Below are 24,582 nucleotides of genomic sequence, written 5' to 3'. Positions count from 1 at the left end.
GGAGCAAGAGCTGGCTCTCTGAATGTTTGCATTTCAAACTCAGCTCTGAGGAGACAGCTCTTGGTGGTAGATTTACATCTCAAAGGGGCAGAGAAATGATTTATAATTGCAACCTTTCTAAAGTAACTGCTTCAAGAGGGGGCTTAAGGACCTATCACTAGTTTCAGGTTTTGGCTGGAACAGTATGTTTTCAGAACAGCATTGAGCTTTCTCAAGCAGGGTTTTTTTTTTTTTGAGATGGAGTCTTGCTCTGTCGCCTAGGCTAGAGTGCAGCGGCATGATCTCAGCTCACAGCAATCTCTGCCTCCCGGGTTCAAACAATTCTCCTGCCTCAGCCTCCTGACTAGGTGGGATTACAGGAGTGTGCCACCATGCCCAGCTAATTTTTGCGTTTTTAGTAGAGACGGGGTTTCACCATGCTGGTCAGGCTGGAGTTGAACTCCTGACCTCAAGTGATCCACCTGCCTTGGCCACGCAAAGTGCTGGGATTACAGGTGTGAGCCACACTGCCCAGCTTACATCTGAATTTCATTCCAGGATTAAGTGTCTGATTCACCTAAACATATCAGAATGAAAGCCCTCTTATGGTTTTTACTTATTAAGTTTACCCAGAATGAATTCAAATTTAAAAACCATAAAACTTTTTTGAATTCATTAAATCTGAATGGTTAATGGTTTTCATCTCATCAAAATGCACTAAAAATAACACAAGTAATGATATTATTATATATAGAAGCTAATGTTTATTGAAGGTAACAGTATATTCCATGTAGTTTCCCATAATTTTTTCATGTACTAACCCATGTAATTATTCTTTTGTTTTTTAGAGAGCTGAAGTGATTTTACCTTTATTTCCTTCACTTTAAGCCAATCATGAAATTTCAGTGATTTCTGGGGTTAGGGCAGAAGGTGGTATTACAAATCATCGGGGCTGTGGCCCAGTTGCCTCACGGAGGTGCACGTAGGCTGGGCCCTCACTAGGGCAACTGGAGGAGCACGGACTGCCCCACTGGCAGGCAGATGATGTTCCAAGAGCGTGAGAGCTGGTATGCAATGTCTTCCACAGTTTCCAGCTTGCACAGCTTGCTCAGGCCGTCCCTGCAGTGGCCAGTGAGTTGGTGATCAGCTCAGCTGCCTTGGAGTCACCCTCAGCAGAGATGATGGCCGCCTTTTTCTGCTGCTTATCCTTCACCACAAATCTGGTGCTCTCTGCCTCCTGCTGGGCCACCTGTTTGGCTTCCACTGCTTCTATTAACTCCTTCCCGAAGGTCAGATATGTCAAAGACATGTTGTCCAGGATGAGCCCAAAGGTGGCTGCTCACTCCATAAGGTCGTTGCTCACCTGGCTGGAGACCAGCTCTCTCTGGGTGATTAGTTCTCCAGCATCAAAGCAAGCCAGCAGTGACTTGAGGATCTCAGTGGTAATGAACGGCAGCACAGGCTCATCATAGTCCTCTCCAAGGCTGGTGAAGATGAGAGGATGCTGGCTAGTGATGGGCTAGAAGAGGATGCGCAGTGTGATGCTGACATTCTGTAAATCTTTGCTACCAGTGATGAATGGCGCATTATGTGGTTGAGAGCAGCAGTCAAAGATAATTGGTTTTTGTACCCATGGGATGATAAAGTGAGTCCCTTCCCCTACCACAACGTTGTGTACTCCATGGAATTGGTCAAAGATGACAGCTCTGTGCCCAGCATCCACATTATATAAGGCAGAATTTACCATGCCTCCTGCAACAGCTAAGGCCAGGCCAAACTTGCCCATGGACTCAAAACACTTTGGCAGCCATGTTTTCTTCTGCGGGCCCCTCTCACACCTGCTTCTACTCTGACTTTCACATCTAACTCATGTAATTCTAACAGCACTATACTGTAGGTACTACTATCACCATTTATATATGATCCCCAGAAGGGATAAGTATCTTCCCCCATATCATCCCAGCTATAAGAAGTGGACATCGATCATGAGCATTAAATATGCAGAATGGCTAAATAGCCTTTCCCATCATCGCTTATATCGACAGAGGTTTCCTGTTTAATGACTTTTCCCAGGTTTAACAATAAATGATTGTTGCTGCAAGATGTTTACATGCAAGTATAAAGAATGGTTTCCTGCATTCTCTCAGTTTTCCTCTACTATGATTATTTTGGCAATCCAAAACTAGAGGAATATCAGAAAAGGTTTTCTTATGTTATTAAAAAAATACATAATAAATTCTCTGAATCTGAGTTAACACAGTTCTTACCAAAGAAACTGCGTATTTACATTTTGAAAAGTTCACACCAATACAAATTGATGCCTAACAAAAACTGAACTGTATCTCAAAGCCATTCCACATTGTCTTCAAATTGTTCAGTGGGATAAATCAATTGACAGAATGTGCTTTCTTTACTACCTGTATATGCCACAGTTTCTCTATCAAATATGAATTCTCTGATGTACTTCAAGGATGGATCTAAGCCTAAAGGACCTTCTGCATTTATTACATTTAAAGGGTTTCTCACCAGTATGAACTCTATGATGTATACTAAGTTCATGGCTACTATTAAAAGCTTTCCCACACTCTTCACACATATAGGGATTTCCATCAGCATGAACCCTTTCATGTCTAACAAGATATGAGGCACAGCGAAATGCCTTCCCACATCTTTTACATTCATAGGGTTTATCACTGGTATGAATTCTCTCATGAATAATAAGATGTGAAGCATGACTAAAAGTTTCCCCACATTCTTTACATTCATAGGACTTTTCACCAGCATGAGTTCGGTCATGATATATGAGGCTTGTGGCATGACGAAAGGCCTTGCCACATTCCTTACATTCGTAGGGTTTCTCGGCACTATGAATATTCTGATGGGCTTTAAGTACAGAAATGAACCTAAAAGACTTCCCACATTTGTTGCATTCAAAGGGTTTCTTACCACTATGAATACTCAGATGCTGAGTAAGTTGTCCAGATACACTAAAGGCCTTCCCACATTCCTTACATTCATAAGGTTTCTCACCAGTGTGAACTCTGCGATGTATAGTGAGTTTATGGCTATAACTAAAACCCTTCCCACACTCTTGACATACATAGGGTTTCTCTCCTGTATGAATTCTCTCATGTATGACAAGATATGAGGCACAACGAAAGGACTTCCCGCATTCTTTACATTCAAAGGGTTTGTAACCAGTATGAATTCTGTTATGATGGGCAAGGTGTGCGCGCTGACTGAAGGCCTTCCCACATTCCTTACATTTGTAGGGTTTCTCACCTGTATGGATATTTTGATGTATTTTAAGGGATGAATTCAGCCTAAAGGACTTCCCACATTTGTTACATTCAAAGGGTTTCTTACCACTATGAATACCCTGATGTCGAGTAAGTCGTCCATACACACTAAAGGCTTTCCCACATTCCTCACACTTATAAGGTTTCTCAACACTTTCAAATGTATGAGGTGCAGTAAGTTGATGGCCACTACTAAAAGCCTCCCCATTTTCTTTACATTCATAAGGTTTCTCCCCAGAATAAATTCTCTGATGCATAGTAAGTTGATACCTACATGTAAAGCCCTTACCGCATTCCTTGCATTCATAGGGTTTTTCTCCAGTATGAATTCTTTTATGACCTACAAGGTGGGAAAACTGACGAAAGGCCTTTCCACATTCCTTACATTCATGTGGCTTCTCTCCAGTATGAATACTCTGATGTACTTTAAGGCCTGCTTTGAGCCTAAAGGACTTCCCACATTTGTTACATTCAAAGGGCTTCTCACCAGTGTGAATACTCTGATGTCGACTAAGTCGTCCATACACACTAAAGGCTTTGCCACATTCCTTACATTCGTAGGGTTTCTCACCGTAATGAAATCTGTGATGTACAGTAAGTTGACGGCTAGTCCTAAAAGCTTCCCCACACTCTTTACATTCATAGGGTTTCTCAACATGAACCTTCCCATGTTGAGCAAGGTTTGCAGGATAACTGAAGACTTTCCCACATTCTTCACATTCATAAGGTTTCTCACGAGCATGAATTTTCTGATGCTCTCTAAGGTCTGTAAGATGGCTAAATGCCTTCCCAAACTCTTCACGTTGATCAGGTTCCTCACTAGTATGAATTCTTTGATGTACTATGAGTTCTGTAAGATGACTAAAGGCCTTCTGACATTCCTTACACTCGTATGGTTTCTGTCCATTATGAATTCTCTGATGGAGAGTAACAGATGACTGTTTCCTATAAAGGTGCATTTTCCCATCGCTGATTATTTCACACCTTGAATCCAAATCTAGAAGACATATAATAAAAACATTTTGTTTATTGGATGAGAAAATGTCAATGTATTGTAGAATTAAGAGAAATTCTCACCTATTACAGATGCCGAGAACTCAAAAATACAGCTATAAAATATAAAAAATGAAAGGAGAGCTCAAAAAATGAGTTTCTACAGGAGGAGTGCAACCTTACACATACATGCACCCATACACAAAGACACACACACACACACACACACAGCCCTGTTTTGTAGTGTTTGCCAAGATCTCTGGTATAAATACTCCCACGGAGGACAATTTCAAGCTGTCAATTTAATGCAGATTTATTAACATATATGCATAACTGGCTCTAGAATGACAGAACTGACCAGCTGTACCACACCCCCTCTATATAAATTTACATCATATGCTAAGAAAACAGGCAAATATTGATATGGAAATAGAAGAGTAAAATGGAAGAATTCCAGCAGATTGAACATCTGTAGGATCAGAAGTAATAAAAAAAAGTCAGGGTAAGATAACTAAATAAAAACTCAGTATCTTATTTAATATATAGAGAAAAGAAGTATACATGGTCATACATAGAAAGGAATAAACTACAGTTGTGGGAACACCCATCTTTCAGGGAAGATTGTAACTGAAGAATGATCAGGTTTACAACATATGTAGATGTGATATACATGGAAATTATAAAGGGTAAGCAAATCATGATGGAGAAACTGGGTACACATCATAATCATGGGCATTCAGTATCAGCAGGCAGGGAATTCAAAGAGTGAATATTTATCTCAATAAAAAGGAAAGAAAATAAGTTAAAGATCACTACCCAACATTTAGGAATTTAAGAGCAAGGTACAGGAAAGTAGAAAAATAAAGATAAAAGCAGAATGTGATGGGTTAGGAAACAGAATAGTGTCAACACCTAAATCAAAGACATGGTGTTTACAAAAATCATTGGGTGAAATATGAGCTAAAGCAACCAAAAAATAATAAAAATAAAAATAAGAAGGGAAAATAAGAAACAGAGATTTTATTTAAATTATAAGAGTCTATATACATATCTTGAAAGTATTAAAAACAATGAATAATTTTGTAGGAATATTCCTCAGAGGTGACCCCAAAAGTGAAAAGTCTAAACAGTCAATTGCCATGGATGAAATACAAAAAGCTGCTAAAAAGACAGTTATAATGAGCACATTTTACCACCTATCTTGTAATTTCTCAATATCTAAATTTTAAAATTATGCACATAAGATATTGCAGAGAAACAAACAATTCAGGATGTGAACAGGTAACATGAACCTGAAAATATTATAAAAGAAAAGAAAGGAAGTTTTCAAAGACTTAGAGTTGTGAGTAAACAAAACAATAAAAATAGTAGTGTTGAATATGAATTCTAAATTTCTCTTCAAAACATTAATATATCAGTATGTTCAATTCTTTGCCTTCTACATTTAAACTTAACTTCCTCGTAAAGCAACCTTTTTCGATTACCTACTCCACCCTAAATCATTCTGATCACCTGCTCCACCCTAACTCATTCCTGTTATGGGCTATACCGGCTCTGCCCTGACACCTGCCAAAGCGCTCACTCCGTCATTCTCTTTAAATTAGCCAATCAGAATTAGTTTAGCCTGTGCGGTCTAACCCTAACCAATAGGGGAACGACACAGCAGCAGGGGCCATGTGCCTCAGGGATAAGAACCCCTTCCCCTCCCTTGTCCAAATGTGCGCCCACCATTGCTCCATCAGTGAGAGCGCACCCTTCTATACAAGTACCTTGCCTTGCCGAGAATTAAAAAAAAAGAAAATTTTATATTTGAGTGCTATTTCTTTTGCGGCATTGAAACTTTATTTATAACAGTAGCATACAAAGGTTTGGAACCAGGCTCAATGGCTGATGCCTGTCATGCTAGCTAATATGATTGCAACATCAGAACATTAAGAAAAAGCTTAGAAAAACACACTGGAAATGACAGACAACATAGGAGCTATAACCACGAGTGGGGAGACAGAAAAGGATGAAAATGCAAATTATACAACTGAAACATATAATCACTAAGGGTCAGTAAACTTGATTGATCAACAGAAATTATTCAACTTGAAATGGAGAGAGAAAAATGGTTTAAAAAATTTTAGCCAGGTGTGGTGGCTCATGCCTGTAATCCCAGCACTTTGGGAGGCTGAGGCAGGTGGATCACCTGATGTCAGGAGTTCGACACCAGCCTGGCCAACATAGTGAAATCCTATCTCTACTAAACATACAAAAAATTAGCTGGGCATGGTGGCGGGCACCTGTAATCCCAGCTACTGGGGAGGCTGAGGCAGAGAATTCCTTGAACCTGGGAGGCGGAGGTTGCAGTGAGCCAAGATTGCACCATTGCACTCCAGCCTGGACAACAAGAGTGAAACTCCGTCTCAGAAATAAAAAATTAAAAAAAAAAAAAAAAAGAAGAAGAAGAAAACATTTGTAAAGAGCTGTGGGAATAAATCAAAAGATATGGTTGAAATTATAAACTGAAAAAACAAAGATTTTGGCAGGAAAAATATCTCAGGAAATAGCGATTGAAAACAACTCAAATTTAGTGAAAGAAATAAATTTGTAGAATTAAGATGCTCATTTAATGCCAAGTAAGATACATTACATTTACTGATAAAAGCAAATTAAAATACTTTGTTGCCATCAGACTTACTATACAAAAAATGCTAACAAGTTATTTAGGCCCAAAGAAAATAATACCAAAGAGAAATCTGAATCTTCAGAATATAAGAAGAGCATCACTAATGATGATGTAAATACCTAAAATCATTTTTTGCTCCTTAAGTTCTTTAATATGACTGTCAAAAGCAAAACTAATAACACTGCCTAGTGAGGTTTACAACATATGAAGATGTGATATACATGGAAATTATAACGTGAAGGGTAAGATGGATATAAACCTATAAAAACACAAGGTTTATACATTTGTTGAGAAGGAACAACTGTATCTAGATGGTGAAACATGATGTATATTGTATACTATAATCCCTATAACACTCACTAAAATAAATTACTCAAGGAGATACAACCCACAAGTCAACAGGTAAATTTATTTATTTATTAAAAAAATTTTTTGTATTATTATTATTTTTTGAGATGGTGTTTCACTCTTGTTGCTCAGCGATTTCGGCTCACCACAACCTCCGCCTCCCAGGTTCAAGCAATTCTCCTGCCTCAGCATCCCGAGTACCTGGGATTACAGGCATGCACCACCATGCCAGGCTAATTTTGTATTTTTAGTATAGACGGGGTTTCTCCATGTTGAGGCTGGTCTCGAACTCCTGACCTCAGGTGATCCGCCTGCCTCAGCCTCCCAAAGTGCTGGGGGGATTACAGGTGTGAGCCACTGCACCCAGCCAATAGGTAAATTTAAATAAATAGCAAAAAACAAACAAACAAAAATTGAAATAATCAAAACTACAAAAGGAATGGACAGAGAAACTAAATAGAGAAAAAAAGTAAAGTAGTAGACCTAAATGTAATCATGTTAATAATTACATAAAATGTACAGGGTCAAAACACTTTAAGAGGCAAAGATGAACATAGTGAATGACCCATCATCTCAAAACCATCAGGATGGCTACTGGTTAAAAAACAAAAACAAAACAAAACAAAACAAAACAGAAAATAACTAATGTTGAAGAGAATGCAGAGAAATTGGAACCCTTGTGCACTATGTAATGGCTACAAGGAACATACTTTAAAGACACAAAATATTAAAAGTAAAAGGATAGAATCAATATAACAAGCCAAACAAATGGTGGGCTATGTTAATATTAGACAACATAGATTTCAGGACAAAGGAAAATAGGAAGATTCAAGAAGGTGCATGTCATAACATAAAAGGGATCAGTCTATCAAGAAAACATAAAATTCCCAAACACTTATGCACCTGATAACACTCTCAAAGTATATAAAACAAAAACTGATTGAAATGCAATGAAAAATAGGTAACAATAAAACATAACTGGAAATTGCTCAGGCGCAGTGGCTCACGCCTGTAATCCCATCAATTTGGGAGGCCGAGGTGGGCAGATCATGAGGTCATGAGATCGAGACCAGCCAAGCCAAAATAGTGAAACCCCGTCTCTAATAAAAATACAAAAATTAGCTGGGTGTGGTGGTGCACATCTGTAGTCCCAGCTACTCAGAGGCTGAAGCACAAGAATCACTTGAACCCAGAAGCAGGAGAATCGCTTGAACCCAGAAGCAGGAGAATCACTTGAACTCCAGAGGCGGAGGTCGCAGTGAGCTGAGACCACACCATTGCACTCCAACCTGGGTGACAGAGTGAGGCTCTGTCTCAAAAAAAAAAAAAAAAAAAAGAAAAAGAAAAAATATAACTGGAAATGGAAATATTTTTCTAGAAACAATTCCCAGAACAAGTACACAAAAACACGGTAAAGATATACAAGATTTGCACAGTATCAACCAAGAAACTACATGAGATATTGACAGAACATCCACCCAACACCAACATATACAATATTCTCAAGCACATGTGGAATATTTGCCAAGAGGGCCGATACAGTACATAAAACAAATCTCAATTATTATTTAAAATAATTCAAGTCATAAAAAGCATGTTCTCTGATCACAACGGTGCTAATTATAAATCACTAACCAACAATGAAACATCCTTAACTGTTTGGAAAACAAACCAACACACTTCTAAATAAACCACAGGTCAAAGAAGAAATCAAGAAGGAAATCAGAAAGCAATATGAACTGAATCAAAATGGAAACACAATGTACCAAATTTTATGGAATACTAACTAATAAAGAACCACCTAGGGGAAGTTTACAACACTAACATCTATGTTAGTATAAAAAAACAACAAAAAAAGACTTCAGTTGGCCGGGCACGGTGGCTCAAGCATGTAATCCCAGCACTTTGGGAGGCCGAGGTGGGCGGATCACGAGGTCAGGAGATCAAGACCATCTGGGCTAACACAGTAAAAGCCCGTCTCTACTAAAAATACAAAAAATTAGCTGGTGGCGGGCGCCTGTAGTCCCAGCTATTCAAGAGGCTGAGGCAGGCAAATGGCGTGAACCCGGGAGGCGGAGCTTGCAGTGAGCCAAGATCCCGCCACTGCACTCCAGTCTGGGCGACAGAGCGAGACTCTGTCTCAAAAAAAAAAAAACAAAAACAAACAAACAAAAAAACACCTCAGTCTTCACCTCAATAGAAAAAGACGAGCAAATCAAACCCAAAGCAAGAAGAATAAAAATAATAATAATCAGAAAAAGTAAAATAGAAAATTGAAAATCAATAAAAAAAAAATCAATGAAACCAAAAGCCGATTCTTTGAAAAGATCAATGAAGTTGATAAACCTCCACCCAAAGGAGAGAAAGGGAGAGAAGGCATAAATGACCCATTGCAGGAATAAAAAAGGGATTATCACTATAAATCATAAAGTATTATGAACCCCATGCCAATAAATTTGATAACTTAGATGAAATGAACAAATTCCTTGAAAGACACAGACCACCAAAGCTTGACTAAGAAGTAGATAAAGCGATGAACACTACCATCCAGTAAATAATTTAAGCTGGTCAGGCCCTTCAGAAAACAGTTTGCCAGGGTCAGGCATGGTGGCTCACGCCCCAGCCCTTTGGGAAGCTGAGGCAGGCAGATCATCTGAGGTCAGGAGTTTGAAACCAGCCTGGCCAACATGGTGAGACCCTGTCTCTACTAAAAATACAAAAATTAGCCGGGCATGGTGGTGGGCGCTTATAGTCTCAGTTGCTCAGGAGACTGAGGCAGGAGAATCACTTCAACTTGGGAGGCAGAGGTTGCAGTGAGCCGAGATTGTACCACTGCACTCTAGCCTGGGCAAGACAGCAAGACTCTGTCACCTCCCCCCCAAAAAAAAAAAAAACTTAGATGAATGTTCAACTTCCAAGAAAAATACAAACCACCAATTTTTAGTTAAGAAACTGAAAATCTGAAAAAGAAAAAAAATCTGTATTTCTTTCTCTTCCTCTCTTTCTCGAAATCTCTCCCCCACATCTGCTCCCTTCTCTCTTTCTCCCTTTTGTTCTCATAAAGTAATTAAATCAATAACCCAAACACTTTGTATAAAAACAGGTTGATGGGCCGGGCGCGGTGGCTCAAGCCTGTAATCCCAGCACTTTAGGGGGCCGAGGTGGGCAGATCACCTGAGGTCAGGAATTTGAGACCAGCCTGGCCAACATGGTGAAACCCCGTCTCTACTAAAAATACAAAAATTAGCTGGGCAGCACACCCATAGTTCCAGCTACTTGGGAGGCTGAGGCAGGAGAATTGCTTGAACCCAGGAGGCGGAGGTTGCAGTAAGCCACAATCACGCCACTGCTCTCCAGCCTGGGTGACAGAGTGAGACTCTGTCTCTAAATAAATAAATAAGTTAATTTATTAATTCACAGTTCGGTAATTCCAAAATCTCTGCCTTATCTGGGTCTGGTTTCAATCCTTTTTTTTTTTTTTTTTTTAAATGATGTTTACTTATTTTCAGCATGCCTTGTAATTTTTGTTAGAAAAAGCTGGACATGGCCGGGTGCGGTAGCTCATGCCTGTAATCCCAGCACTTTGGGAGGCTGAGGCGGGCGGATCACTTGAGGTCAGGAGTTTGAGACCAGCTTGACCAATATGGTGAATCCCTACCTCTACAAAAAAATATATATATATATATGATATATAAATTAGCCAGGCATGGTGGCAGGCGCCTGTAATTCCAGCTGCTCGAGAGGCTGAGGCAGGAGAATTGCTTGAACCCAGGAGGTGGAGATTGCAGTGAGCCGAAATCCCTCCACTTTTCTCCAGCCTGGGCAGCACAGCAAGACTCCGTCTGGAAAGACAGAAAGGGAAGGGAAGGGAAGGGGAAGGGAAGGGGAAAGGGAAGGGGAAAGGGGAGGGGAAAGGGGAAGGGAAAGGGGAAGGGAAGTGGAAGGAAATGGGGAAGGGAAGGGGAAGGAAAGGGGAAGGGTAGGGTAAGGTGAAGGGAAAGGGAAAGGAAAGGGAAAGAGAAAGGGAAAGAGAAAGGGAAAGGAAAGGAAAGAGAAAGGAAAGAGGAAGGAAAGAGAAAGGAAAGGAAAGTGGCGAGGGGGGAGGGAAAAAGAAAAGAAAAGAAAGAAGAAAGAAATAGCTGGCCGCGATGTGTCCCGTAATAGGAACTGAGGTGAATACACCTTCAGTGTAAAGTTTGAGGTTTGTCTGCCTGGGAGTTAGGCCGTGTTCATTGTGTGCTGTAGCTGTTTGTGTTGTAGTTTCAATTCTTCCAGTTTTTATTTATGTCTTCTCTTTTGTCTTTGGGTTTCCCTAGCAATTCTTTCTTAAATGGAGACTGTCTTGCAGGTCTCTCAGTTGGAATCCACAATTTTTATTCTGTAGCTCTGTTGATAAGGAGGTAAGGTATTGCAGAGGGGACGCTTTCTGTCATCTTATGATTAGCACTCTCTTCCTCACCGTGGCCAGACGGCTCAGGTTGTAACCTTGACAAGAATTTCTTAATTTTTTTTTTTTTTTTTTGAGACAGGGTCCCACTCTGTCATCCAGGTTGGAATGTGATGTTGTGATCTCGGCTCACTGCAGCCTCTGCTTCCAAGGCTCAAGTAATCCTTTCACCTTAGCCTCCCAAGTAACTGGGATTATAGGCAGTGCCACCACACCTAGCTAATTTTTCATATTTTTTGTAGAGACAGGGTTTTGCCATGTTGGCCAGGGTGGTCTTGAACTCCTGTCTTCAAGTGATCTGCCTGCCTCGGCCTACCAAAGTGCTAGGATTGTACGTGTGAGCCAGAGAGCCTGGCCAAAATTCACTTTTCTTGATATACAGTTCTATGAGATTTGAAAAATGCACATAGTTGTTCATAACCACAGTGAGGATATAGAACAGGCCGGGCGAGGTGGCTTGCACTTGTAATACTGGCACTTTGGGAGGCTGAGACGGGTCACTTGAGCCCAGAAATTCCAGAGCAGCCTGGGCAACATAGTGAGACCATGTCTCTACAAAAATACAAAAATTAGCTGGGTGTGGTGGCACACACCTGTGGTCCCAGATATTGCAGAGGATAAGACTGTGCCACTGCACTCCTGCTCTGGGTGACAGAGTGAGACCTTATCTCAAAAAAAAAAAAAAAAGGTTGGGCAGGGGATATAGAACAATTCTGGGCCAGGCATGGTAGCTCACACCTATAATCCCAGCACTTTGGGAGTCTAAGGCAGGAAGAACACTTGAGCCCAGGAGTTTGAGAACAGCCTGGGCGATGTAGGGAGACCTCATCTCTAAAGAAAAAAAAATTACCAGATGTGGTGGTATGCACTTGTGGTCCCAGCTACTGTGGAGGATCACCTCAGGTGATCTGCCCGCCTCGGCCTCCCAAAGTGCTGGGATTACAAGCGTGAGCCGCTGCACTGGGCCTTCATTGGCTATTTCATGCTGAGATATCCATTTCTTCTCCACATCAGAAGCCTCCTCGCTGAGGAGGGAACTTTATGACTAATGTTTCAAGGATGCGTTTACCAAATGAGATGACCACTTCCACGAGGGCTATTTACATATAAAAATGGCTGCCCCTGCCTGACTTGCTCTTACCTGTACATTCTCCTCTTGTTTCTTCCCCCACAATCATCCATGGCTCTTTTCCTTGCTCCAATAAGGTGATTAAATCTGGCTTAGATATGGAATGTCCTGCTTACAAAGAAAAGAAGTGCCACAAAATACAGAAATCAAATTTGAAGGTCAAATTTAAAATTACAATTGCAATAAATGAAAGGTCAAAGTGATACAGAATAAGATTTTAGAGAAGAGTGAGAGAAATAAGAAAAAGATCACCCAGGGAGAGTCAATCTTTTTGTTTGCTGGTTTTCAAAAAATCTCGCTGTGTCACCCAGGCTGGAGTGCAATGGTGCGATCTTGGCACACTGCAACCTCCGCCTCCCAGGTTAAAGTGATTCTCCTGCCTCAGTCTCCTGAGCAGCTGGGATTACAGGCATGTGCCACCACGCCTGGCTAATTTTTGTATTTTTAGTAGAAATGGGGTTTCACCATGTTGGCCAGGCTGGTCTCGAACTCCTGACCTCGTGATCTGCCCATCTCAGACTCCCAAAGCGCTGGGATTACAGGCATGAGCCACCATGACTGGCCTCAAAAGAAATTTAAACTTATATGTCCTCTAACTGCAGTAAGCAAGCATAAAGTGGTTGAAAACACACACTCTAAAGCCTGGGATTGGCCAGGTGCGGTGGCTCACGCCTATAACTCCAGCACTCTGGAAGGCTGATGTGGACGGATCACCTGAGGTCAGGAGTTGGAGACCAGCCTGGCCAATATGGCAAAACCGTCTCTACTGAAAATACAAAAATTAGCTGTGGGTGTGGTGGTAGTGCCTGTAATCCCAGCTACTAGGGAGGGTGAGGCAGGAGAATCACTTTAACCCAGGAGGTGGAGGTTGCAGTGAGCTAAGATCGCACCACTGCACTCCAGCCTGGGTGACAGAAGACTCCATCTCAAAAAAAAAAAAAAAAAAAAGAAAGGAAAAAAAAAAAACAAAAAACAGCCTGGGATCAATTCCTGACTCTGTCACTTTCCAGCTGTGTTACTTACACTGCTGTGCTCAGTATTCTCACTTATAAAATTGGGAAAATAGTAAGGCTGTTGGGAGTATTAAATTACTTGATATATGAGTAAAGTACTTAGAAAAATGTCTGTGTAGAAATCACAATGCTAGCTGTTCACATTATGCTACTGCAGTTATTTTACTAAGAGTATACAAGAAGAGATATCTATAGCATATTCATCCCATTTTACACATAATTTTCATGGATTGTAAGTTTCAACTATAAATCAAATAAATTCTGTCTCAGGAAATGGACTGTTTTCTCCTCAGTTTTAAGTAAGTTTAATTTATCCAATCCACCACTCTATGACTATATGAACAGGCTATCTCTTTTGATAATAATAGCAATTCAGCACCTTCTGTCAAATTAATATCGCTGCAAATGGATCAGATAATAAAATGGAGCACTAAAGCAATTCTGTGCACAAAATAAATAAGAAACCTGAATGCCCTGACAATGGTTCTACAATGAACATCAGAAAATTCTAAGCTAAACCACTGGTTCAACCCACTTTCTGGGTTAAAGAGACAAATAAAAGAAGTATCAGAGGGAGGTGTGAATGTCACCGAAAGATAGAGAAGATGAAAGTGTTGAAAGGAGCTGCCATTGCTGACTCAAAGCTGAAACCACCTCAATAGAAATAGAGAAAACAAATTTAGTTTCTTAAAAGGCAGCCCTGAAAATCACAAGAGAAAAATAATATATGCTACAGAACAGATGATTCTAAATTATTCTAAATCATTCCAGGTTGATAAACATACCCAGTGAGACTAAGTTATCGTAATTCTCCATCATCACCTCCTGGTACAAGGTCTTCTGAACCAGGTTGAGATATTCCCACTCCTGATGAGAGAAGTCTATGGCCACATCCCCGAATGTTATCGATTCCTGAAACAGCAAATCGAAACAGCAAACCCACGTATTACTGGGGAAATTAAAGAAAAGACTTAAAAAATGGAATAGAGGGGCCGGGCGCGGTGGTTCACGCCTGTAATCCCAGCACTCTGGGAGGCCGAGGCGGGCGGATCATGAGGTCAAGAGATTGAGACCATCATGGCCAACATGGTGAAACCCCGTCTCTACTAAAATACAAAAAATTAGCCAGGCGTTGTGGTGCATGCCTGCAGTCCCAACTACTCGGGAGGCTGAGATAGGGGAATCACTTAAACCTGGGAGGTGGAGGTTGCAGTGAGCCGAGATCAGGCCACTGTACTCCAGCCTGGGCAACAGAGCGAGACTCTGTCTCAAAAAAAGTAAAAGAAAATGGAGTGCATGGCCAGGCGCAGTGGCTCACACCTCTAATTCCAGAACTTTGGGAGGCCGACGCGGGTGGATCACCTGAGGTTGGGAGTTCAAGACCAGACTGACCAAGATGGAGAAATCCTGTCTCTACTAAAAAAAACACAAAATTAGCCAGCATGGTGGAACATGCCTGTAATCCCAGCTACTCAGGAGGCTGAGGCAGGAGAATCGCTTGAACCTGGGAGGCGGAGGTTGCGGTGAGCTGAGAATGTGCCATTGCACTCCAGCCTGGGCAACAAGAGTGAAACTCCGTCTCAAAAAAAAAAAAAGAAAAGAAAAAAGAAAAGAAAAACGAAAATGGAGTGGAGGAGATGAAGGACTGCATTGCAGCAGAAGAGCAAGATAACCAGCACACAGACCAGAAATATATGCTATCAGGGAAGGGAATGAAGTAGAATTTATGCATATTTTTGAAGAAGCTTGAAACACACAAAACTTTCTGCCTGTTCTGGGACACTTCTTAGGTATCTGACCCTTTTGAAAATGACAAAATAATAATGTTTTTCTATTAAACTAAATCATTATTATGCACATAACGCCCTGGTGGCATCTGCCTCATAAATTCTCAATCAATGTATGTTAACTGAGGAATATTTTGACTTGGAAGAGAACTTAAATTTTTAATTAAGAGATGTTTTATGCAAAATATGGTACAGATTCTCAATTTTAGAAAACTAGGTTTCCTGTGACCTCGTGGTGCAACAGTAGTACATCTGACTCGCGTGTCTGACTCCAGAAAACTAGGTTTCCTTAAAATTAATAATCTCTTCAAGCATCAAGTACTTCATTACGTCAAATCTCACCATGAGCATTTTTGTTTGTTTTGACAAAGGATTTTATCATGACATCATTATTTTATGGTATTTGTTTTTCAGGACTTTTTATCCAGATCCACGACTTCTGTGTTTACAAGTTCCAATTCAATAGACTAATCACAAGAAGAATCACACGAAGCATGAGATTTTATCCTACCTGAAGATTTAGATCCTTCAGTGCCAATTTCCACCTTATCTAGCTGAAAAACTCAAATGTCTGGAAAATTTCAAAGACTTCCCATGGATGGTTAAATGGAACTGTTGTCTCAATTGCAACAAATGACAAAACCGACCTGAAATGCGTATATTTGTACTCAAAGAACTTGACTCCTTTCCTCTGTATCACTGCCCAAAATAGAAGAATGGGCACCTAGAGGACATTGAGTAATTTGATCAATAACAACACGAACGCTAGTGAATTTGCAGTGGCCCACCTAGCGAGGATGCTGGGTGACGTGGTATATATTTTACGGGAAGAATGAGAACTGGGGATTAGGTTAACTGAGCACCCTCTCACGAAGGTAACTTCAGAAAAAATGATGAAAAGACGTACATGACCTAAAAAATCACACACACACATCAACATGGCGAGAAATATCAACTTACACAGGCCATGGTTTGAGACTGGCAAGAGTTGATCAGTCCTCAGGGTTTCTCTACCAGAAGAGCAAAGTCAAAAAACCAAGACCTGAAAGAAGAGAAGACCTTGAGACCAGTTGTGCTTCAGTGTTCCCCACAGGACTCAAGGTAATAGTGCTGTTTTCCTCTTCCATTCCAAGTTCCAAACTACCTCCTCTTACATACAATTTGGGAAGATTAAGATTCTGGATAAACCCATTTCCTCCCTGACTACCCAAGGGTCTCACCTACACAGAGTCATACATCAGAAACATACTGTCATGGAAACCAGACCCAGATAATTCAGTGGGAAATGTTCTGGCCAGTGTATGATGTTGGGGAGGCAGATGTGGACCTCAGATTAGGCAGCTCTGTCCTGCTTTGAGCAGACCTACCTCTTTCCATTCCCTCCTTTAAGGGTAAAAACAGGGCACATCATCCATATCAGAACCTCTTTTTAGTCTTGAAATTGGGTGAAATTGGTCAAGATATTGGAGACAGATAGTGACTGTTCAGCGTTCTGAGCCTAGCAAAGCTTCCTAGTTAAATATATAACAGACTATCACTGTCCTAGAAAGAAAGTAGTCATTAAATGTGAAACTGAGAAAAATTCAAGGACATGAAAAATACCAGAAACAATGTCAACAGAAAGATCACACTGACCAATACGTTTATTTTTGTAAAATATATAAATACATATCCATCAATACAGAGAGAAAGGCTGACAGACAGATAATCATAAAATAGGCAGGGTGGCATGCACCTGTAGTCCCAGCTACCCGGGAGGCTGAGGCGAGAGGATCACTTGAGCCCAGGAGTTCAAGGTTGCAGTGAACCATGATTGTGCTACTGAACTCCAGCCCGGGTGACAGAGCAAGACTCTGTCTCCAAGAAACAAAAAAGTGCTTATAGTTATAGTGCTTATATCTCACTTCGTATTCCATTTTGGCTCAATACATGAAACAACTAAATAAAGCTAAAGGAAAAGTAAATAAACCTTTGCTTAGCAACTTCCCAAAATCAGAGTTTGATAAATAGCATTCCCTATACTTTTGTGTGGCTCTTTTTTCATTATTAATGTTTCCTTCATAATTATTATAAGCATGGACATATTAACTTGAAACGTGTATGTGTTTCCAATTTGTTAAGGTGGGAATTTCAACAAAATTATGTTTTCTCTAAATTTAAAATCATTTTACTGAATGGCTTATCTTCTGTGGGTTTTTTTGGGTCGCCAAACCTAAACTCACTTCATCACTGGTTCTTAGATATGTTAGAATTGTGTCTCCAACAGCATGGGGAACTGTCCCTGAGTAATCTTCTCTGTGAATGGATGATGGCCTCAATACAGCTTTATTTCAGGTCTTCTTAACAGAAGGGTTTATTTTTCTCCTAAATCTGGCAGGTAGGTCAGGATATCCTCCAAATAGCTGCTGAATTTCCTCATGCAATTAATTTTGCTTTCCATCCAATATCAATACAGTGAAAACTACAAGGTTTAAAAGATATAGCATAAACCTGTTTATCACCATACACAGCCCATAGACTCAGTATAATTTGTTCATAGCCTGACTATTGCTATAGTCAGACTGATGTCTTTGTTATGTGACATCACCACATAGGTCACCTAAATCTCTCCAAATGGACTCTATCACATACTGCCTTAAACTTCCTCCTATTCAGATTTGATTTGCCTTCATAGATTATATTTCAAAGGAAGCAACTCTATCTTTTCAGTGATTGTCCCATTTCAAATGCTACAATTTTCAAGTGTGGCATACTAGAAGCACTTAATAAAAGTCTGATTTTTTTTTTTTTTTTTTTTTTTTTTTTTTTTTTGAGACAAAGTTTTGCTCTTTTGCCCAGGCTGGAGTGTAGTAGCGTGATCTCGACTCACTGCAACCTCTGCCTTCCGGTTTCAAGCGGTTCTCCTGCCTCAGCCTCCAGAGTAGCTAGCTGAGATTACAGGTTTGTGATGTCCCTTATGCCCATAAGGGCATTGGTCTACAGACAGTACGCCAATAACTGAGAATTCCTACTTTGGAAAACTTAAATTCTGGCTCACTTCCTTCACAACACAGTTAAGTTCATATTCTTGTTGCTTTTGATCTACAGAAATCCAAAACGGAATATCCAAAATTGCCTCATAATACTTAGCGCTTATGTTTCCCCCCTCCAAGACTACAGGCGCATAATTTCATACACATAACCAGAAGGAAGTATGTTGGATGGAATCTGCAATCATCCTTCACTGCAGGTTCTTAGGGTCAGAATTCAAGAAGGCGGTGTCTGTTAAACATGTAAATGAAACTCCAAGAACCGGGAGATGGGGGCGGAGTAACAACCCTTTTCAGGAGGGAATCCTACACTCGAAACTGCCAAACTCTGCCAAACTTTAGTCAGGCTATTACATCTTCAGCTAGGTCCATCTGTACACTTCACTGTAAAATCTGGCTATAGCAAAGAACTATTCTAAGTCAGTTTAGCAAGACCCCTTCGCCTGTGTATCTTCATCCTCCACCGTCCCCCAGGTGATAAAGTCTTATGACCCAGGTCTCTCTCTCCAGAAATAATCCTTTTAGCTGCGTTTAGTCAGAATCTTCCTTAACCCAGACATTTCCTCTTACTAATTTCTCATCCAGTGATCCCTAACCTTCTTGGCTATAAATTCCCACTTGTTCATGCTGAATTCGGAGTTGAGCCCAATGTTTCTTACCCACTGCAAAATCCCACAGCCGGGATCCCAATACCTACCACGATGGTCCTGAATAAAGGCTTATTTGCATGCTTTAATAAGTGTCACCGAATAATTTTTTATTTAACAGCATCTATCATACCTGTCTTAAGGGCAATTACTCCTCTAAGCTTCCCATCCTATCTGCTTCTTCTCACTGGAAATCTTCATCTAAGACTCAGTAACTGATTTCCCACTAGAAGCATGTCTCTGTTGTAGTCGTACTAGGCTGAGAAGAAGGCACAGGAAGCAGCAGGGAACCTGGAGCCAAGAGTCAGTAGACCCCACAGAACCCTGCGAAGCACGCTTTGCAAAGGACACGCACGGCATGTCCAGGTAACACAAGGTCGACCACGCACCCCTCACAGTCCCACAACTGCACCCGCGTCACACAGGCACGCCGGTCCTGTCGCCGCTGCGCGGTGTCTCACGCTCCCCGCCTGTCTCCTAGAGACGGGCCCCTCCTCCGCATCTCCAGCACCCTAGGGCCTGAGGAGGCGGGAGACTCGCCCGGCCCGCGCCTGGGGCCTCCGTGCTCTGAGCGCCTCCTGCAGCCCTACTCTCACCGCCACGCAGGGTCCCACGCGGGCGGCGGGCTGGGGCTGCAGAGGCTCCCGCAGTGACCTGCGCCGCCTTCTTCAGGTGAAACAAAGTCTCGCGCAGCGCAGAGCCAGAGGTCCCGGAACCGGAGCCAAGGGTCGGAGTTTTCTCCGTTGCCTGTGGAATATGTAGTCCAGGCCAGAACTGTCAGGACTGCAGGCACGGGTGAGAAGTGGGGTCCAGAATCCTAAAAACCTACGAGAAATACGGCAGTGACCACTGGGATGGCGCGCCCCTCCCAACGCCCGAGCCCCGGAGACTTCTGGGAGTGGCCGCCTTGCCTAGGAGTGCGCATGCGCAGATCCGCCGCTATTGGGTCCCCTGACATGAGGTTTAGGGTGGAGTTAGTGCGTTCTCAGGGCCAGTAGGAGGCGAGTCTGAGTGGAAAGCGATCCAGGTAGCCTCGGAAGGGATCACCTGCTGGATGAGTATGAGCTCCTCAGGGTGGGGCGCCGAAACCGTCATGGCCCCTGAGATGGCGCCGGCCTCCTTGGTAACACTTGGGACCGGGACTTTTAATACCACTCGACAGGCCCAGCTTGTCTCATCAAGTGCTAGGTAAATGGACTCACGTCCTATACGAGGATTTGAAGTTCCATCACATTTTTCAATACATGACATTATTATGTTCTTCATCTTTGGACACGAATACATTTGACTAAAAACTTGACTAAAAAATCATCTGAAGAAATAACTGCTAAATAGTTTTATTATTTTTGTTCTGGGATAGGCTTCTTAAACGTAAAATAAGAAATTAAAAAAAGTTTTTTGAATCTTCATGTAATACTTTGTAAATCTTGGTAGTAACTTATAAGCATCCAAAATTTCCAAATGGTAAAAAATGAATATAAGAAAAATTTTTAGGTAAGTAAATTTTGGGGAAATATTTACAACAGCTAAAACGGACAAATAGATAATAGTCCGGATTTCCTGTTTCTTGGGCTTAATAAAATATTGATGAATACAGGCCGGGCACGGTGGCTCACGCATTTAATCCCAGCATTTTCGGAGGCCAAAGCAGGAGGATCAGTTGAGGCCAGAAGTTCAAGACCAGCCTAAGAAACATAGTGAGACACCCCTCTTCTCCTCCCAAACTCTACCAAAAACAAACGTTAGCCTGGTGTGGTGACATACGCCTGTGGTCCCAGCTACTCCAAAGGCAAAGGTAGAAGGATCAGTTGAGCCTGGGAGTTCAGGCTTCAGTGAGGTATGATAGTGTCGCCGCACTCTAGCCTGAGCAACAGAGCAAGACCTTGTCTCAAAAAAATGAATAAATAAAATTAATTTTAAAAATAAAAAATATTCGTCTGTACTCTAAGAGGAAAAGGAACAAAAACTAAAAATTCACCATTCAAAAATACAAATAGTCAAGGAAAAAAAACTATTAAAGTTACAGTCTAAGAACTTATTGATCACTTATTTCTTCTCTTAATTAGTTCTTGGATTTGTTGCTCCTGAATCTCCTGAGTAATCCCTCAGAAATACCACACATAGATCAATGGATTAAATTGATTCCACATATTATTTTCTTTTTCTTTTTTTTTTCTTTTTTTTTTTTTGAGATGGAGTTTTGCTCTGGCGCAATCTTGGCTCACCGCAACCTCCACCTCCCAGGTGCAAGTGATTCTCCTGCCTCAGCCTCCTGAGTAGCTGGAATTACAGGCATGCGCCACCATGCCCGGCTAATTTTGTATTTTCAGTAGAGACGGGGTTTTACCATGTTGGTCAGGCTGGTCTTAAACTCCCGACATCAGGTGATCCTCCCGCCTCGGCCTCCCAAACTGCTGGGATTGTAGGCGCGAGCCACCGTGTCCGGCTCCACATGTTATTTTCAACAAGGATACCAAGGCAATTTAAGGAAGGGAAGAGTAGTCTTTTCAACAAAGACTGGAACTAGAGATGCACACAGAAAATAATGAATTGAGTTCCCTGCCTCTCACCATATACAAAATCAACTCAAAATGGATCAAACACCTAAGTGTAAGCGTAAGACTTAAAACAGTAGAACGTTTAGAAGGAAATGTAGGCATAGATCTTCTGGACTCTATAGTCAGCAATTGTTTCTTAACTGTGACATCAGAATCACAAGCAACAACATCAAAAAAGGAAATTGGACATAAATTGTAAAACATTGTGCTTCAAAATCCACCAAGAATGTGAGAAGCTACCCAAAGAATGAGAAAAATTGTTTGTAAACTATGTATTCAATAAGGGATTTGTATCTAGAATATACAAAGAAGTCTTGCAACTCAATAATAAAAAGCCCAACAAAAATGGGCAAAGTAATTAAATAAGTATTTCTCAAAAAAAAAAGTATACACACAGCTACTAAATACTTGAAAACATGTTCTATATTAATCATCAAGAATATGCAAATCAGTGAGGAGCAGTGGCTCATGCATGTAATCTCAGCACTTTGGGAGGTCGAGGCAGGAGGATTGCTTGAGCCTAGGAGTTTGAAACCAGCCTGGGAAACAAAGAAAAAAGACTATGTAAATCAAAACCCCCAAAACACCAATGAAATATCAACTCATACTACTTAGGATGACTAAAATCAAATAAATACACAATAACAAATTTTTGATAGGATTTGGAGAAATAGAACCCTACATATATTGATGGTGGCACTGGAAAATGGTAGAGCTATTGTATAAACAGTCTGCCAGTTCCTCAGAAGAATGCAGTTACCATACAATGTAGCAGTTTTAGTCCTAGGTATATTCTCATGACAAATTAAAACCATATGTTCTCACAAAGCTTATACGCAAATATTTACAGCAGCATGATTCATGATAGCCAAAAACTGGAAAAGAAAAACCCCAATTGTTCTTCATTTCATAAGTAGATAAGTAAAATGTGGCATATCTACACAGTGGACTATTATTTGGTAATATAAGGAAATGAAGATCTGATACAAGCTACAACATAGATCAACCTTGAACACTATTCCAAGTGAATGAAGCTGGTACAAAAGACCACGTATTTATGATTTCTACTATGTGACATTTCTTCTCATATAAAATTTCCAATGTGGGCTAATTTATAGAGACTGAAAGTAAATTGTTTCCTAAATTGAAGGGTGGCAGGAGGTGGCCAAAGGCTGTAGGCTTTCATGCTGGCGTGATGAAAATGTTCTAAAATTGATTGTGCTGAAGGTTTCATAACATTGTGACTACATTAAAAACCACTGAATTTTACACTTTAAATGAGTGAATTGGACGGAATGTGAATTATATACAAAGTTGTTACCAAAAGAAATAAAAAAGAAATACAGACTTTTCAACAGGTAAAAACTGAGAGCATTTGTTGCTAGCAGATCTTCTTTATAAGAAATGTTAAAGAAAATTCTTGAGAGAGAAACAATAGGACAGAATCAGAAATTTGTATCTAAACAAGAAATGAAGAGTCAGAATTAAAGTTAATGGAAGCAAAACCATTTTTTTCTCATAGTTTCTCTGAAAGATAGTAATAATGTTATTATTTTTAAATTTTTTGAGATAGAGTCTCGCTCTGTCGCCCAGAGTGGAGTGCAGTGGCATGATCTCAGTTCACTGCAACCTCTGCCTCCCGGATTCAAGCAATTCTCCTGCCTCAGTCTCCTAAGTAGCTGGGATTACAGGCACGCATCACCAGGCCCGGAGAATTTTGTATTTTTAGTAGAGACGGGGTTTTACCATGTTGATCAGGCTGGTCTTGAACTCCTGACTTCAAGTGATCCACCCACCTTGGCCTCCCAAAGTGTTGGGATTACAGGCATGAGCCACTGAGCCCAGGCTATCTTATTGTTTTTAAAAGACAGGGTCTTGCTCCCTTGCCCAGGCAGGAGTGCAGTGGTGCAATCACAGCTCACAGCAGCCTCGACCTCCCAGGCTCAAGAGATCCTCCTACCTCAGCCTCCTGAGTAGCTAGGATTATAGGTGTGCATCACTACATCTGGCTAATTTAAAAATTTTTTTTGCAGAGACAGGGCCTCACTGTATTGTCCAGGTTGATCTCAAACTCCGGGGCTCAAGTGATCCTCCCATCTCAGCCTCTCAAAGTGTTGTGATTACAGGTGTGAGCCACTACACCCAGCTCAATCATGTTTTAAGCAATTTAAATAATAAGATATATTTACCCACATATTAGCCATGTCCTATGTAGGTCCAAATTTCCATCTGATATCACTTTCCATTTGTCTGAAGAACCTTAACATTTCTTAGAGTGTAGGAAAGCATTAATCTATTCTCTCATCTTTTAGATGCCTAAAAAATCGGACATCCACAAATTTTCACCTTTGTACAAAAGTATTTTCACATTATACAGAATTCAAGGTAATATTTTTCATTTCTGCACTATATAAGAATTTTGAGGCTGGGCGCCATGGCTCACGCCTGTAATCCAAGCACTTTGGGAGGCCGAGGCAGGCGGACCATGAGGTCAGGAGATCAAGACCATCCTGGCTAACATGGTGAAACCCTGTCTCTACCAGAAACATAAAAATCACCTGGGCGTGTTGGCAGGCGCCTGTAGTCCCAGCTACTCTGGAGGCTGAGGCAGGAGAATGGCGTGAACCCGGGATTTGGAGCTTGCAGTGAGCCGAGATGGCGCCACTGCACACTCTAGCCTGG

The 24,582-nt window shown here is 41.1% G+C and overlaps 1 protein-coding gene and 1 pseudogene across 4 annotated transcripts; both read right to left on the bottom strand.

Moving 5' to 3' along the window:
* Nucleotides 1-718: 718 nt before the first annotated feature.
* Nucleotides 719-20,276, bottom strand: ZNF607 (zinc finger protein 607). Of its 3 annotated transcripts, none has more exons than XM_025366395.1 (5): nucleotides 19,732-20,276; nucleotides 16,627-16,708; nucleotides 14,665-14,791; nucleotides 12,879-12,977; nucleotides 719-4,275 (listed from the first exon to the last, which is right to left on the bottom strand). In XM_025366395.1, exons 2-5 carry the CDS (start codon nucleotides 16,633-16,635, stop codon nucleotides 2,420-2,422), a joined length of 2,091 nt encoding a protein of 696 aa, XP_025222180.1. In that variant the 5' UTR covers nucleotides 16,636-16,708; nucleotides 19,732-20,276; the 3' UTR covers nucleotides 719-2,419. The 3 variants fall into 3 exon arrangements, with proteins under 3 accessions (XP_025222180.1, XP_025222182.1, XP_025222183.1); XM_025366397.1 differs by having other exon boundaries at nucleotides 12,879-12,974; nucleotides 19,476-20,270; XM_025366398.1 differs by lacking the exons at nucleotides 12,879-12,977; nucleotides 14,665-14,791; nucleotides 16,627-16,708 and having other exon boundaries at nucleotides 19,476-20,270.
* Nucleotides 968-1,613, bottom strand: LOC112612201 (annotated as a pseudogene). Its single transcript, XR_003116829.1, has one exon. The product of XR_003116829.1 is annotated as a prohibitin pseudogene (transcript).
* Nucleotides 20,277-24,582: the final 4,306 nt, after the last annotated feature.

This window comes from Theropithecus gelada, chromosome 19 (genome assembly GCF_003255815.1).
Source record: "Theropithecus gelada isolate Dixy chromosome 19, Tgel_1.0, whole genome shotgun sequence".
In the NCBI taxonomy this organism is placed as follows: Eukaryota; Metazoa; Chordata; class Mammalia; order Primates; family Cercopithecidae; genus Theropithecus; species Theropithecus gelada.
This window is presented reverse-complemented; position numbering and strand designations above follow the sequence as displayed.